This window comes from Nannobrachium achirus (genome assembly GCF_963921795.1).
Source record: "Nannobrachium achirus genome assembly, chromosome: 12".
NCBI lineage: Eukaryota > Metazoa > Chordata > Actinopteri > Myctophiformes > Myctophidae > Nannobrachium > Nannobrachium achirus.
This window is the reverse complement of record NC_137832.1, coordinates 30,480,054-30,496,426: the sequence shown is the minus strand read 5'-3', so window position 1 is coordinate 30,496,426 and position 16,373 is coordinate 30,480,054. Positions and strand designations below refer to the sequence as shown.

The following is a 16,373-nucleotide window of genomic DNA, read 5'->3' as shown; positions in this document are numbered from 1 at the left end:
TGTGCCGGTTTTAAAGGACTTTGGCTCTCAGAGCAGCCGTGTGAAATAGTAATGTCTAACTCAGTCAGGGATCCCGGAGAGGGAGAGAATGGTGCTGTCAGTTTGATCTTTCAGGTAACCCCTCCACTCTCTCTTCTGCTGTCCATTTCCTTACACTTTGGAGGGGTTTGTTGCTAAGGCGAGCTGTCAATCGGAATGGTACGTGTGGAAAGTGCCTTTGAGAAAAGCACAAGAGCCCGTTCTTTTAAGATCATTTGGCAGTTAAAGGGAACATTCTGGGCTCTTGGAAAATTGTCTAAAGCAGTGGAGGCCTGCAGGCCAAATGTTCTCCTCAATTCCAGTCACAGGGACCCAGAATTTTGCTTGATTTCTATTTATCTTAGTAGTTAATTACATTCATCTATTGCTTGGCATAAATAGTGGTATGACATCTTTGTGGAAGCCAACCCTGGAATACATTTCCCATAAAAGATTTATGTTTTCTGGACTACAACAGGGGGACTAGCTCTATAGACATAAATGTCTATAGGGCAAAGTGAATCACTGAGTGATGAAGTTACACCACTGGTCGGCCAGTTGGCCTAACAACAAACTAGAGCGAAGCAGAGCAATCGTCCCACCAGGCTATGGATGTAGTCTATCCCAATAACCTGGGCTGGTCACTGGTGCTACTTGCGCTGTGCGGTCATGGCCAAGTATAGGACTCTGTAGTGCACATATTTCACTCACATGTCCCCCTAAAAATAGATACTGTATGTAGGAACCGTAAACATAATTTACGACCATAGTGTGTGATAAAATATTACAGCCTAATATTTTCACCCCAAAGTAAAAGCCTAGAAGTAATTCAAAAGTTTTTGTCAGAATCCTCTATTATCCCGTCCCCCAGCCGCATGCCTTTTCCAATAAAACAATTACTGCCATAAGTTTGGAGAGTTGTTATTGCATATTGCCTCTGGACAACATGTGCCTGAGAGAGAGGAAGATAGAGAAGCTGCACATGCATGCGTGTTTGTGTGTGTCTGTCTGTGTGTGAGTATTCTGAGTAAGGTACTTCACAAGTATATTCTAGAGAAAGAACTTCGTGATTAATGATCATTTTATTCACAATTGTGGATATAACTGAAGTTTTGTACCCATCTGAAGTTACACCATCAAAGTTACTCTGGCCTAAGGCCACCACTTTCATCCTCCTTAATTTCATACCATAGCCATGTACTAGTGGGTCTGACCTTGTCGTGTTGCATTAGATTTTGACTAAGCTCTGTAGCAAGCAATGGTATTTACACATTTTGTTCAAGATTATCTTCCCAAATCAGGCATTGATCGTACAGGTGTTATCCTGAGATCATGTATGCTATTTTGCTGTTTCAGTTCCATTTCATGTTAGCTTGCTGTAGGTCACACCAGTTGCCTGTAGGAATATGCCACGATATCCTGCATAACAACTGCTCCATAACCCCATAACCACTGTGAATTATTCTCTTTCACGGGTGATTATTCTTAACCACTTGTACCCCAGCATCCCTATTCTGGGGGGAAGGTTCACCAAAAATATCTACAAGCTCACAACGTTGTGAGCTTGTAGATCGGCTATTTTTGATGAAGAGAGTTGGGATAGATGGAAAAAGAACTCCTCAAGTACAGTGCAAATCAAATCTGTTTTACTAAGCATAGAAGGTCTAAGTGGTTAATTCTCACCTTTTTAAATACATTTTCCACAAGTCTTTGGACCAAAGTACCCACTATCTCAAACCTTCCTTGCATATCCAAACAAGCCATTAACTGCAACAAGGCTACAGTACAGTGCATTATGCAGGCGGCCTGATTGCCCTGCCACGTCTCTGAGGTATTGTTGATTTGAATCTGTTTCTGTTCGACACGGTCCCCTGGCACACAGTCATTGTCATCCCTAGCCCAACCTGACAGCCCCAGAGTCAGTCACCTCGTAGCCACGGGCCCTTCTGTATGCAGATTGATAACCGGCTGCATTTATCAGTCCGCTAGTCCGCCGCTTGCTCTCAGCCTCAATGTTAACTCAGGTGGAAACCTGTGACTGGCAGGCAGACATGGTGAGAAAGAGAGAGCAAGCGTTTTAAAGAGGCAGTGTTAAAATTAACTGGTGTAATGAGGAAATAAGTGACTTATTGGCGGCGTAGTCATTGCCTTCATTAAGGCTCATATTTACGAGCATCCATCATCAGCATGGTGGGAGTTGGGGGGTGTGGGGGAGCCGGGTGAGGCTTCTGGTTTATGGAGCGTGGATTGTCACCTTGTTCCAATTATCTGCTACCTTTTTACTGTGCTCAACGTGTTAGCATTAAGCAGAGAGAATGTGGCGCATCATTAGCTGTTATGCTGTTGGTGGGGAAATGAATTGGCCAGCTCAAGCAAAAGGAAATAGAGGCTTGTTGAGACTGAGTGTCAAACTGTGTTCTTGAAAGTCTTTTTTCAATGTTTCCCCGATTATGCACCTTGTCGTGCCACCGCTTGGTGAGGTGGAGGTGGGGGCCCCGTCTTATCTCTTTAGAAACTAACATTATATTATTTGTGCAATGGAAGCTTTGTATCCAGGTCAGTTCACACACCTGTGAGTAAAATCATGTAAAGGAGAAACGATTATAACAAGCACTGTGGTGTGGTAGATCATCAATGAAGCAAGCAATTCTGATAATGGATTCAGGATTATCATTTGCCGAAGGAAACATAGTCAAAGCAACTCCACGTGAGTAGCACAGTAATGTTACAGCAGACACAATCATTGATAGGGATATGCAAGTAAACATACAGTATCTGTGAAATTGTTTTCTTCTTCTTGGAGACAGACCACTTTTTATCTTTTCAGGGGGCAGTCAATCATTCCATATTATTGTGATAGAATTAATTTAATTCAGAAAAAAAGGACAGAATTTGTAATTGGGCAGTGCCTCTCTGCCCTTGGTTTCCTGGCTCTCTACAACGACCTATATAAAATAAAAGGCATATATAGGCTATGTAGTTTATATTCACAGGAAATGAAGACAGGCCGTGACTCCTTACCCTCCTTCAAAACTGCAATAAAAGAGCACGTCTGCAATTTGTAACTGGTCCAAGAAAAGACTTGGAGGTGATCTTAGCTTAACACCAGAAATGCTAAAATACTTTTAGCATCATTGTAAAATCATACTGCAATATTTGAAAACTGTTATTCAATCAATAAAAAAAACAGCAGAGCAATGAATGACTCGAATGACAGCTAGTGATAGCTAGCTAATGATAGCTAGCACGCAGAGGATGCAAACAGTAAACAAAAAATCGCCCAGTGAGTGATATGGGCAGTGGGCACACATTAAACTAATAGCGTGTTTGTCAAATCATGTTTGAATTTTCACCTTTTTTTTTTTTTACGATATTTTGGGGGCCTTTTGCCTTTATTAATAGATTAAGTGGAGACAGACAGGAAACGAGTAGAGAGAGACAGGGAGTTGCATACAGCCGGCCTGGGCCGAGATTAGAATTTTCAGACAGTTTAAAAGACTGTCCGATCAAAAAGAAGAAAGAGATGTGATGACTGTGGTGATAAGGAGGAGGTTAATTGTGTAAAGTTAAGTCTGCTGTCTGGCAGATATGTTTTAAAAGATACAGACATTTCCCTGGCTCATTAGTGTGTTCAGATGGGCTATGTACTGTGCTTGGGCCTCAAGAGCGCTTCTGGTGCCAGCAGTCACACAGAAACCTCCCGGCAGGGCGCACGCTTTTCGAGTGCACACAAAAATAGTTTTGCACGCGTGCAAAGCTGTTTCCATCCCAGGGAAACACTGTTTTAGCACCAATTACTTTGAGGATGCTCACTTGGCAAGGAAGGTGGTGTTTAGGGAAGAAAGGCCTGACTTACCGATGACATTGTTAGCTCTTTAAATCATGTTGAAACATTGTTATTTGCTTTTATTTTAAATCAGTACACCTCCATGAATTCATGAGGAAGTTGCAGAATCTTTTTTTACTGTAGCAGGACTGCTGTTCCATGAGCAATATAGTTACTGTAGCCTACAACTGATTCTGTTTATTCAGAGGCTAGATTTTAGCCCAAAACAGCTTGGTGATGATTCTGCTTGAATGATCACAGATAGATTATTTAAGATAGCCTACTTTATTTGGAACTCACTAATTAATGCGATAAATGCAATGTGGTGAACTGGCATATCATGCAGTCACAATTGACTGGTGTGACAAGAAAGCATGGACACCGCGTCAGCTAATAGGAACATGTCCGCATCGTAGCTTCAGTGTTTCCCCAATGGGAAAACAATATATTTTTCTGCTTTTCCTCAACATGTAGTCATGCCGGCAGTGATGCGAATATGGAATAGCATGGCCTCTAGACAGGCCTAGCCATCCCTAGTTATTATCAGCATTGTTTCCACCCCATCTCACCTTTTTTGGTTCAGTTCACTAGACCTGAACAGTAGCCTCTTCCTGACATCTTGAATATTCCATTTTCTAAGGCTTCCATGTCTCCAGTTTTTGGAGGTCATGTGAGCTTTAATTGAATACATAATGCATTATTGCATTAATATTTCTATAGCAGAAGTGCACTAGAATTCAGTCAAGGTTTTCTACTCGCCTGCAGATTGTTAAAACCCTGAGGAGTCTGAATACTGTACAATATGCTGTACTTGACCTGTTCATAATTGGAAACTTGACAGACTTTTTGAACAGAAGAAAATGAAAATATATGAGGGATAAAAACATAAAATATAAGTATAATCTGACTCTGTTAGCCTCACCATCTGTTTTGTATCCTTTCTTTGTATTCTCCAATTGTATTGTAAAAAAAAAATTACATCTGAATCTGTATTTGTTTTGGAACTTGTAGGCGTATGCAAATCTCTGCATATTGCTCTTATCAGTCCAAAGTTTAACATTTATTGTTCACATTGCTCAGCATTGAAAGAAGCTTCCTGAGGCTTCAGAATAAAGAATTGTGAACATTTTATTGCCCACAAATGTGATTTGGTATATGAGATATGTTGTAGGCTACAGTACATACTGTACATTATAGCCAGTCGGAATTCTGTCATGAATTGTCTTTGTGACAGACATCCCAGAGAAGTCATGAAAACGTCAGACCTGACCAATCTTTTCGTTTGAAATTTCAAGATGATTAAATATTTAGACGTTATTTATTTTATCTAACATGCAGTACACAATATATACTGTAAGTCAAATTGTCAAATAATGCAAACACATAATCTTTTGTACTGTGTGAACCTTTTATTGATGTTATCTATGGTATGTTGCAGACTCAATTTACAATAAAAAAAATAAAAAGCTTTACTAATTTTGCTGAAGGCAGATTCAAACATATTTATTATTATTTTTTTGCCTTTTCTTTAGAGAGGAAACACATTAATCTAGGCCTGAAAAGCATATATTTTTCATGACATATCCTATCAAGATTAATGCTACTGAATGCTTCTAAGCAATTATCAGTACTTGCTCCATTGCCAGGCCTATTATTAAAAGACAATGTGTGAATCACCACTCAGTGTTGCCTCATTTGTAATTAGTATGTGAACACCAGGATCTACAGTAGGTTATACTAGTGCATTCTGTTGAAAATATCACCTCCAAAGAATGACATAGATGAGAAGGGAAGCTCACACCCTCTGATACCCTCTTTTGTAAGATTGGTATATTAAAACCATTACATTTTCATGAAACCTTTTTTTCTTTTTCATTTGAAATACAGATTCGCTAGCTTCTTGATGAAAGTGATAATTACTTTAATGTCACTGTATGGAGAGCCTCTGCGAGGGATCTATTTGAAGACATTTAGGAAAGGGGAGCTATTATTTAACACTGCAGCAGTACAAAGACAGAGAATTGACTGTATAATTTCTACCACAAAGAGTGAACAACTGGCTATATCATGTTCTGTCTTGTCGACATGTGGTGATATGGAAAGAGGAGAATGTGTGCCCTCTCAGAGTAATACATTAATAAAATAAAGCTGTGGCTCAAATTACAAGAATCTCTGTAATTATGAAACCACTTCAATATTGCTTCGAATCGCTTTGAAAATGTCATGGTGGCAAAAAGAAAAACAACACTAAGGCCCTTTTGGGGGGGAAACAGGCAAGCTGGCGTGAATAGCAGTAAATGGTGTGGCAGGTGGAGCGTGGCCACAGACTCACAGACCCACAGACCCATGGAGTACCCATGGCGAAGTGGTATCTGTGAAGAGGTTTGTTGGATTAGGCCAGGGGTCTTCAACGTTTTCAGGCCAAGAACCCCTTAGCTGAGAGCTAGATAAAGCAGGGACCCCCAATACATATTGTATAAAATTGTGTTGCAGATTCATAGACATAGTTTGACAGCACTGTCATCAGTCTAGGTTGGATTTGTGTTAATGTGTTTTTTTCAGACATTTAACCACTTAACCTCTACACCAAACCTATTCGCCAAAAGGTCAGCCGACTAAACTCGGCTCCACGGTGCTGCCGAAATGTTGTGACCTCCCGACTTAATTTCGGTACTCAGCGGTGTATTCTCATTCATTCAGCCCGGCTTCAAGTTCATATTCTCGGCTGTGAATCCAAGGAAACAGCGGTCGTTTAGGAGGGAGACACGCCGACTTCCTTTATAATATCATGTGTTCTTTTTTAAATAAAGCATTATGAATATGTATGAGTTCTTATAACATAATATGAATGTGTAAGTATATATATATAAAGCATTACAGAGACATTGGACGCATAACAAGTGCTACCGGAAATTCTAAATGGCGGAAAAGCTAGATAGTCGCAAATGGTAATGAGCTGGGAAAAGGATAGAGCAGGGAAAAAGACGATGCATTGATTGTACAGCCTATGTTTTGAGAGTTATAAGCCAAAATTTAAACCGGGGGTGGTAATTTGAAAAATATTTGGGGATTGATGTCCCTTTACTGCTGGTATTCTGCACAAGGAATTTGGCGCTGATTGGTCTAGTGTTCTCCGAGATTAATTCCGGCACAGACAGACAGACATGGGTGAAAACATAACTCCAGACAGGCCTGGCAGAGATTAACATATTTTTTTGTCCAAGGTTAATACTGTACCAGAAGGCCATGGCTGGTCATAGAGTCACCAAAATCAGATAGGAACACTTCACCCAAGAAGAATTACTTTTTGGCATGAAGCCATGAATTCATGGAGAGTTGTTCTAGTTTTTCTGAGCCAATAGTCTGTGGATATTTACATGTAGCCTACAATACTGCTAACAAGGGGCATGCCAGTATTTGTAATTTAATTACATTTAATGCATTTTGAAGGGGAAAAGGAGATATATATATACTGTACATCTAGAGTTCGGGCCCCTCTCAGTTACGTTGTACTGCATAGTTGTTATGTGTACACTTAGTGATTAAGGAAGGTGTTGGTTTGAGCAATGAGTAAGAATGATGCATGTGTGGACACTTGGGTATACTTGCATATGAGCAGTTGTTGATGGAAATGAGATACCGGTAGCATTTGTTGTTACTGTAGATGACATGATTTATTGTCATGTTGTAATATAGGACAGTGTTTATTGCAACATACGGTAATTATATACAAATAAGAAAGGAAATAGTACTAAAATGAAATGATATACAGAATGACAGTATGTCAGTATGTTTGTATGATCATTTACAGTGAAGCAGTAATTAGGAGCACCTGTCTTTTGTTTCAGTTGGCAAATGGCAAATCATTCATTCATTAATTCATTCATTCATTCGTTCATTCATTCATTTGTCAGTATGCATCCAGATAGTAGCAAATGTGAGGTAGACAAAATAGAATGAGTCTGTGAAGTGTCTCTGCAGTAGTAACAGCAGAGTAACATTTTTAATGTAAAAACATAAATACCGGTTTTATTTGCCGATTGTGTCTATGGCACTGCACAGCATGATGCTCTGGTCCTGTGACTAAAGTAAACATTAGCAAGTTTCAGCCAGTCTACTTAGTGGCAGCCTACAGAATACAGATGGTGCTGATTACCCTTACAATGTAAGGATATATTCCATAATCCTGTGTCAATGTCGTCTCCAAAAAGAAGGAGAAAAAAAAGCATGCGTCATCTGCTTTCCTCCTGCCTAGTCCAGACAGTCATATTAGACTGGATATTGTCTGTGATTTTGGATATTGTACTATTGTGATTGATTTGGCATTATTGTTCTTCTAGCTTATTGGTACTCAAATTGAAGTATGTCTTGTAGGCCTACTTGGCCTGAAAAAAGAGGGTATTGGAGCAACCCTATTTTCTAGTTCTTAGCTAAAGAAATCGGTATCGGAAAAATCGGTTTTGGCAGGTCAGACCTTCATAAAACCGGGGGATCGGTATCGGCCAAGAATTTTGCAATCGGTCCATCTCTAGTTTGAATGATTGTTCTTGAGAGCGCGGTCAGGACCTGCTTGCCGGTTTCTATTCAGCATGACTGGTGTGCCTGCTTTCAACTTGTGGTTATGATCAGGGATCCCAGAGGGTGTCAGTGATCCCTGATGACATCCTTAGGTATAAGTCTGTGCGTGTCAGTGTTACGTAAATTGCACATAAGCAGTAAAACCCGACTTGTTGCGTGTCAGTATCAGTCAGTCCTTGTCCCTTTTATGCCCATATATGGAGAGCCCTAGTGGCATCAGTAGGACTAAAGCTGGACTAAGTTTGTGTGTGTCAGTGTGATGTAAATCGCATATGTGCCCATATAGAGATCTCTGTGTCTCTCAGTCCTTGTCCCCTTTTATGGGCATCTTGGTTGGATCGGCGGTTCTACTGAAAAATGTTGTTTCGTACAACTGTACACCGTACACAGTAACGGTGGGGGATATAACAGTTATACCCAAGGATCATTATCAAGAAGGAAATGCTGTAGACCTGTTGCAAGCTAATGTTCATCCTCCGGTGTGCATGAAGGTGCATGCACAGATAATTCCATGGCATTCCATTGTTGGGCAGATGGACATTGAGCCCAGCTAAAAAGGCATTGCTGCAGAGGCACTGGGAACTTTGGAGACTGAGTGAAGGAAGTGGTTACAATGAAATTAATAATATGCCAGGAGTGATTTTTAGATCAGATTTGAGCTATGGCCCTATACCCCTGCATAGATTTGAGGAATTAATTAATTTCATAGGTTGTCCCGATAAACCTACCACATCCTTTGATATCTGCCCTCTCATTCAGCACCCTGTAGCAGAGTGGAAATAATTTAATCTTCTTCGTGTAAGACCATTTTCAACCTGTCATTCCGTGATGGTGGCAAATTTGTCAGTGTGACCATTGCTCTTTCCCTTTTCCCTGTCTCAAAGTTATGTCAGAAATGTCTCTCTTTCAGATTTCTTTTGCAGTTCGTTTTATAACCTATCTATGCAATTGAGGGAAAACTCGGTTGTACGGTAATCGAGCAAACAGTGAAGCATGTTGGGTTGACACCTGAGGAAACCAAGACATTTTGTTTCAAAGAGCTAACCGCAGCCACAATGTGATGAAGACATCTCCCTGCCCCTTGGCCATATCAGCAGATCATGCTCAACTGTTTACTGCCACCTCTGCTTGTTTGCTTTATGTGCAGTTTCTCTGTACACCTGCATCCATTCATTTACCCCATTTAACAAGGACAACATTGATTGAGAGAGGTGGCAGGGGGCGCAGGCCGATTCGATTTCAAGGGACAGAATTGGATTTGATGGTGGGACATAATAGCTTTCATGGGCTTTTACGGCACTCAATGGCTTAGCCGGGGCTGCCTTGATGGGATTGAGGTCTAATTCTCCGAAGGATCCGGGGGATGGCAGGAGCACAAACGTCCTGTTCCTTATTGTCCCAGCTCACCAGGAGTCATTTGAAAGGCTCTCTCTCTTACCCAGTAAAGGAGAGTGCAGAGGCCGGACACAGAGGCCACAGTGTAGCCTCCTAGCACTTCTATTGTAGCTTTTTCTTTCTTTCTTTCTTTTTGGCATGTTTTTTACAGCATTTCTGCTGCACAGCAACAGAGAGGAATTGTTCAGGAAATCCTTTTTTCTTTCTTCTTTTTGTCCTTTTCAGCTCTCAGATGGTGCGAAGAATGGCATAGCAAGTAGTTAATTGAAAGAATATAGCCTAGTGGTAATTATGCCTATTCAGATGTCTCATTGTAGATGAATTGTTTTCCAACATTTGTAACAAAAAGGTATGCAGTGGCTGTTACTGCATAGCGATAGAAGAGGAGAAATACAGAATAGTATTTATTTATACAGTGTACCTACAACTGTATCTGAAAACATGAATTCTTAATCTTGGCTTTTAGATCAATGTTTCTTCCCTCTTTGTTCACATTGATGAGGTGCTACAATAAACAATAGCCATGAACCAGGCTGCTGAAGTCAAACTAAACAGGTAGCCTTGTGTGAATGGTGCACGTTTAGTGGCAGTACAAAGGCTCTTTTTGTGTGGCCTAGAATACAGGGTTTGTGGCTGAGATAAGATGTTATTCAGGCTCGGCAGGCACAGTTCTGGTAATCAGTGCCTTACTAATTCCTCTCCACTTTGTCTGCTCTGATTTCATTCATCCATAAATTGCTCTGAAGAGGAGCAGTTTTGACGAGAATGGGGGAAAGAAATGGAGGAATGCTTAAATTGTTGTCTGTGTACACAGTTACTTTATACAATGTGTTAGTTCATGGTTAATGGGGGAAAATCCAAAACATTGTCCATAGAGCAATCACATGCAAATTTACAAGACATTGCTGTTGTACTGTAGTATGCTAGAGGCCTTCTTTAAAAGTTTTGGGGTTCTTTTTGCAGCCCAAAATCACATGTAATGCTTGAACAGAGCTGTGGATCAGCACCAATGCATTTGTACAACCTTGCCCCTTGAAAACAACAAGTAAAGGAACATTGGGTCATGTTTTGCAGGAGCTGTGGGGGCTGCCCAGTCAGATTCGCTGTCGTCCGTGCCAGGCACCCTGCCTCACTTCATCCAGGAGCCAGAGGACGCCTACATCGTCAAAAGCAACCCCATCAAACTGCGCTGTCGAGCCGCTCCCGCCTTGCAGATCTTCTTCAAGTGCAATGGCGAGTGGGTCCACCAGAATGAGCACTCCTCCCAGGAGTACAAGGACCAGAACACAGGTAAGGAAGGACCAAGATGACCGTGTCACAATAATAGTGGCAACAGTACAATCGTGTGTGTGTGTGTGTGTGTGTGTGTGTGTGTGTGTGTGTGTGTGTGTGTGTGTGTGTGTGTGTGTGTGTGTGTGTGTGTGTGTGTGTGTGTGTGTGTGTGTGTGTGTGTGTGTGTGTGTGTGTGTGTGTGTGTGTGTGTGCGCGCGCGCGTATCTGTGCGTGTGTGTGTCGTTTTTAGATGAGGCAAAACCAAAAATAAGAGCTGTTGATAAGAACCACTGGTGTCAAGCGTGTTTTGGGTCGAGCCTTCCGGTTACCCTCCAAGTATTTTGATAATTGCCACTGCACTACGGTAAGTACTCTGACAATGGGTACAACGGTTACAATTAGGGATGTCACTAACGGTTTATCCAGTAACCGGTTAGCCGTCAGCATTAACCGGTTAATTAACGGTTTTTAATTATTATTATTATTATTATATTTTTTTTTTTTTATTATAATTTTTTTTTTACCCAAAATTGTATATATAAGTACACAGAATTAATGTTGGTAGACGAATGGTAGACATTTAGTTATGCTCCTTTGAAAGACAAACAAAAAAGACGGATTTAACAATAAAAATAAATTGTTCTAGGCTTAATCATCAATAAACAACAAGCATCGCCTGCGCGTTTCAACAAGTGGTCGGCGGCGGTGCCTATTCTGCCTTTCAAACAAACAAGCTCTAGCCTAGGCTGAGCATTTTTATTGAGAACCATTAACATGACGACGAGTTCTGTTGTGTACGAGTCTGTTGACTCGCGCTGCAGAGAAAACTCTTCCGAGATGAAAATGGCAGATCTACAAGCTCACAGCGCGTCGCGTTCTGCGACTCACGGCTTGTGATTGAGCATCGCTGTTGCCTCATGTCGCTGCTGTATTTGAGAAAGATACTGTCGTCTACACTCCTTTCCTTTTAAAATGCTCCCAGACCGAAATACCTCTGTTGGCTACGTGTTCTGTTTTGTGTATTCCGACGCTCGTTGTCTGATCCTCCCCGGACCACACTGTGGCACAGACCCCACTGCGTAACACTAAAACAGCTGTCTCTCATTCACTGTTCGATTGGACATGACATACAGTGGTTGTACCTTGAAAGTGCTGGTCGTGGCACTGATGTGGTACCACCATGGCAGCCAGATCAGTTGAGGCACCACGTTGTTACATGCCACAACCACTAGGTGGGGTTAGAGAGCAACTAATGCCCAGATAAAGGCATATGAGACAGATTTGTTGCTTAACTGGGTAGTTAATTTAATTTTCAAGAATGAGTAGATTTTGAGCCAAAAACAATCTTTCAGTCAACAGCAATGACTTGTTGGCAATTGTATTAAAAAGATGTATTACTAAACTCTGGAATCCAGGGGAAAGGGTGAATTTACATGCGAGTTCTAATGAACTGAAAAGCAATTATTGCTTTATTCACAACTGTTTATCATATTTAACAACATTAAACAAATTAATTATTCTAATTTCAAAGTCTCCAGGACAGTAAAAATAAAGAATAAATAAAATAATTCAATAAAATCCTCCAGCCAACCATTAGAAGTTGATTATCACAATAAGTAATTAAATACAATAAGTAATTGTGAGTATTTTCTTTTTTAAAGATTGCTACTTTAAAAAACAACTATGTTTCTTACACTAAACAAACACAAAAGATTTGAAATCTATCATAATCAATGACAGTACAGAAGTTAGAACCAAACACATTTTAAGTGAAAACATTCAAATCTCTGCAATGGACTGTAGATCGGCTATTTTCAAATAGCCATGGTATAAATAGGTGTAAAGTGGATAAATGTATATTTTATAATATTAAAAGTGTATGTGCAAAGTAATTACTAACTAAAGTTTTCAAATAAATGTAGTGGAGTAAAAGTACAATATTTGGATCCAATATATAATGAAGTAGAAATGAAAGTATTGGAAATTGGAAATACTCAAGTAAAGTACAAATATCTCACAACTGTACTAATGTAGGCTTAGTTGCTTTACACCACTGGCGATCATAAATTTGAATTTTTTTTTAAAGGAGGAAAGGGAACAGTTTGGAATCTGATCATCATCAACTTGCGACGGGCATTTCCCCTATTGAGTGAAAGATTAGCTATTTCTAGAAGAAATAAAATAATTAAGGTGTTTTTGATTTTACATTGTATTTATACAGGGCAATTATAATGTATTAAGGCGTATTTGTCGTATTAGCCAGGGATCCCTTTAAAGTAGGGTGACCATATTTCCAGCCACTCAAACCGGGACGCAAAACACTGTTGCCTAAAACTGGGACCCTAAAAGCAATGCGCACGTTACCGCGCACGCGCGTGCCCATTCTCTAACGTTCGTGCACGCGCACACACGCACCGCAGGGTTGCAAACAGGCAGTGAGTGATTGACAAACAGCCTCAGCGTTGAATTCAGATGCAATGAATTTGTTCCTTTTTTCTGATTGGTTAGGTGAGCATGTTTTCATGAAAAGAACATGATAAATGTCTATGCAACCACTGAAAACAGCTACTATTGTTTTAATTCTGGCGAAAACCGGGACAATTTTGCAGTGAATGTTGAAAACTGGGACATATTAGTGTTTTAGAGATATTTGTCGGGACACCGGGACACGCAGCTTGAAAACGGGACTGTCCCGGGTGAAACGGGACGTCTGGTCACTCTACTTTAAAGCCAGAGAGAGAGATTTCCCATCTGATACTCTGGTATAGTTTTATGGTGGATAGATATATTCTATGAACAAACTTTTATCAACAACATGCATCGCATCTGACACGCATTGTATACTGGACATTGATTAGACATTAGTTTTGATGACTCAGTGGCTGTTGCTGTGTGTGCATCATGAGAATGAAAAGTAAACTGTAGGTAGCTTCACACCTCAGGCTGCCAGGACCATTGATAGAATATTGGGATAATTTGCATGTGAATCAAAGAAGCCCTAGACACAACCTTCCCTTCCCCCAAAGGTTTGCAGATCAGTTATCTTTGAGCATGCAACATGTCTTAACAACTCTAGCCTGCCAGTGTTGCTGGGTCTGCTTATTTTAAGTGACTTTGGTCCTGTTTTCCTGTAAAGTCGCTTGTAAAGATTCATAGTTGTGGGTTGCTTTTGTTAGGGCTAGTTTCTTAAGTGTAGTGGCTTATTTGTCCTTAATTTCAAGATAATTTTTTTAAAATAGCTGATGTAATAGAGTTCAAGTGGTGAAATGGTTGCTTCTTTTGGGCTTGTTTTCATAGACCTGGTCGCTTGTTTCACTCACAGAATATAGCAAATGTGGTAACACTCTCTCACATTGGAGAAAACAAACACCACCGGTGGAAAGTAGCCTAACTAGTACATTTGATTTAATTAAGTATTGTACTTAAATATAATTTCTTCTTTAAGTACTTAACTTGAGTGTTTCCAATTACTAAAGAAATGTTACTAAATTCATTTGTAGATTTGGATTATTATTACAAAACATAAATTACCCACTTCACTCAGCCAAAACGTCAGATGATCTACAATTAATCTCACAATGTCTTGCGATGCCACGAATTGTGAGCTTGTAGGCTAGATCTGCACAATATTTGTATACATTGTAAACTTGTGAAATGGGACATTCTGCATAATGAGTACTTTTACTTTTGATACTTTAAGTACATTTTGATGTCAATACTTTACCTTAAGAGTTAACTTTAAGTAGCATGGACCTATAGTTTCATTTGAGGTGCATGTGTTTGTGCAGAGATGTTATGTGCAGACTGCAGAGATGTATTTTGTTGGACCAGGCTACGCTCAACTTCCCGGTCTAGATAGACTATATTCTATAAACTTCACTGACTTCATTTAACTTATATCAACGAAAGAGAGAGTGCAAGAGAAGTTATTTTTGCTGTGTGTGCATCATGAGAATGAAAAGTAAGTAAGCTTCACACCTCATGCTGCCAGGACCATTGATAGAATATTGGGTTAATTTGCATGTCAAGAGGTGTAGTGTTCAGTTTCACAGTCAACTCAAGAGAGTGAGACTGAAAGATCAGTTTATCCCCTTGTGCAAAACATTATGCTTGTTGTATCATGGTTGCGATGACGAGGCTACACTCTGACTGTACTATTTTACCACTGTCAAAGGAATAATTATCCAAGCATAATCGGAATATGAAATCTCTCTCTCTCAATCGTATATAAAATATCATATAAAAGTGAAACCTGCTATTGATCAATGAGTTTCTGCATTTACATGTGTAGAGTCTATGGACAGATCGTAGAAAAATGCCCCAGAAAATGTGACAAGCTCAACGGCCACTAACTGTATGTTCATCATGTTAAAAAATATTTTGCCTTATTCACACTATGAAAAGCCAAGCTAATGGTTTGAAAAAACAATACAATAAAATCTTCCATTCAACAATTAGAAGTTAGTAATCACTTTACGGCTATTTTGTATATCCCTATGATGATTGCAGAAGAGACAAAGTTAAAACGATAATAAAATAAGTCATTAGTATTCATTCAATAGAGATTGTTTCTTAATTTAGGGATTTAAAAGTCTTGCTCAGGGACACTTCAGCAAGTAGGTGGCCTGGCCAGAATTCGTACCCGTGTACTCCCAAACCCCCAAACCCCCAACCCCCCACTGTGTGTGTCTGACTCTCTCTGTGAGTTTGTTTGCTAAACTGTGTCACATGGGGGGTTGGGACTTGTAGCTTGGGAGTTGTGGTCATTCGAAGAACTTTGCATTATTTCTCTAATAAAAAACAAACAAACATTATAATAATAATGTATTATGTACCTTGGTGCCAAGGTGTAATGAAAATCAGGCAGCAGCCATTCGCAACTGGTAAAATTTCTCTTTACATATCTACTGCATAGTACTGTGTTCTATTTGTCTGTCATTCAATGTTATATGAGATACTTTAATGGTTTCCAGTGGAAATAAGCTTAGTCTTTTCATGGATCTCCTTGTAGTAGACCTTGTACCAGTGAACTGTACCGTCATGAAACTGTACCTTTTGCTATGCAATCTTCTAATAAAGTCTTCAATGCTTGGTATGCAATCTTCTAATAAAGTCTTCAATGCTTGGTAATACAATGTATTCTCTATGCAAACCAGCTTTAAAAATTTCCAAGCTGGAAAAAAGCTGGACATGTTTTAAGCTGGTTTGCATAGAGAATACATTGAATTACCAAGCAAACCATTAGCTTGGCTTTTCGTAGTGTGAATGCAGCATTACTCTTACG

General features: G+C 39.9%; 1 protein-coding gene across 2 annotated transcripts in view; it reads left to right on the top strand.

Moving 5' to 3' along the window:
- Positions 1-16,373, top strand: part of unc5db (unc-5 netrin receptor Db) — a 274,433-nt gene that overhangs the window by 124,573 nt on the left and 133,487 nt on the right. For both annotated transcript variants that reach the window (XM_080739513.1, XM_080739512.1), the window contains exon 2: positions 10,892-11,107. In XM_080739513.1, coding sequence (XP_080595639.1) covers positions 10,892-11,107 — 216 coding nt within the window. The remainder of the gene's footprint in view (positions 1-10,891; positions 11,108-16,373) is intronic.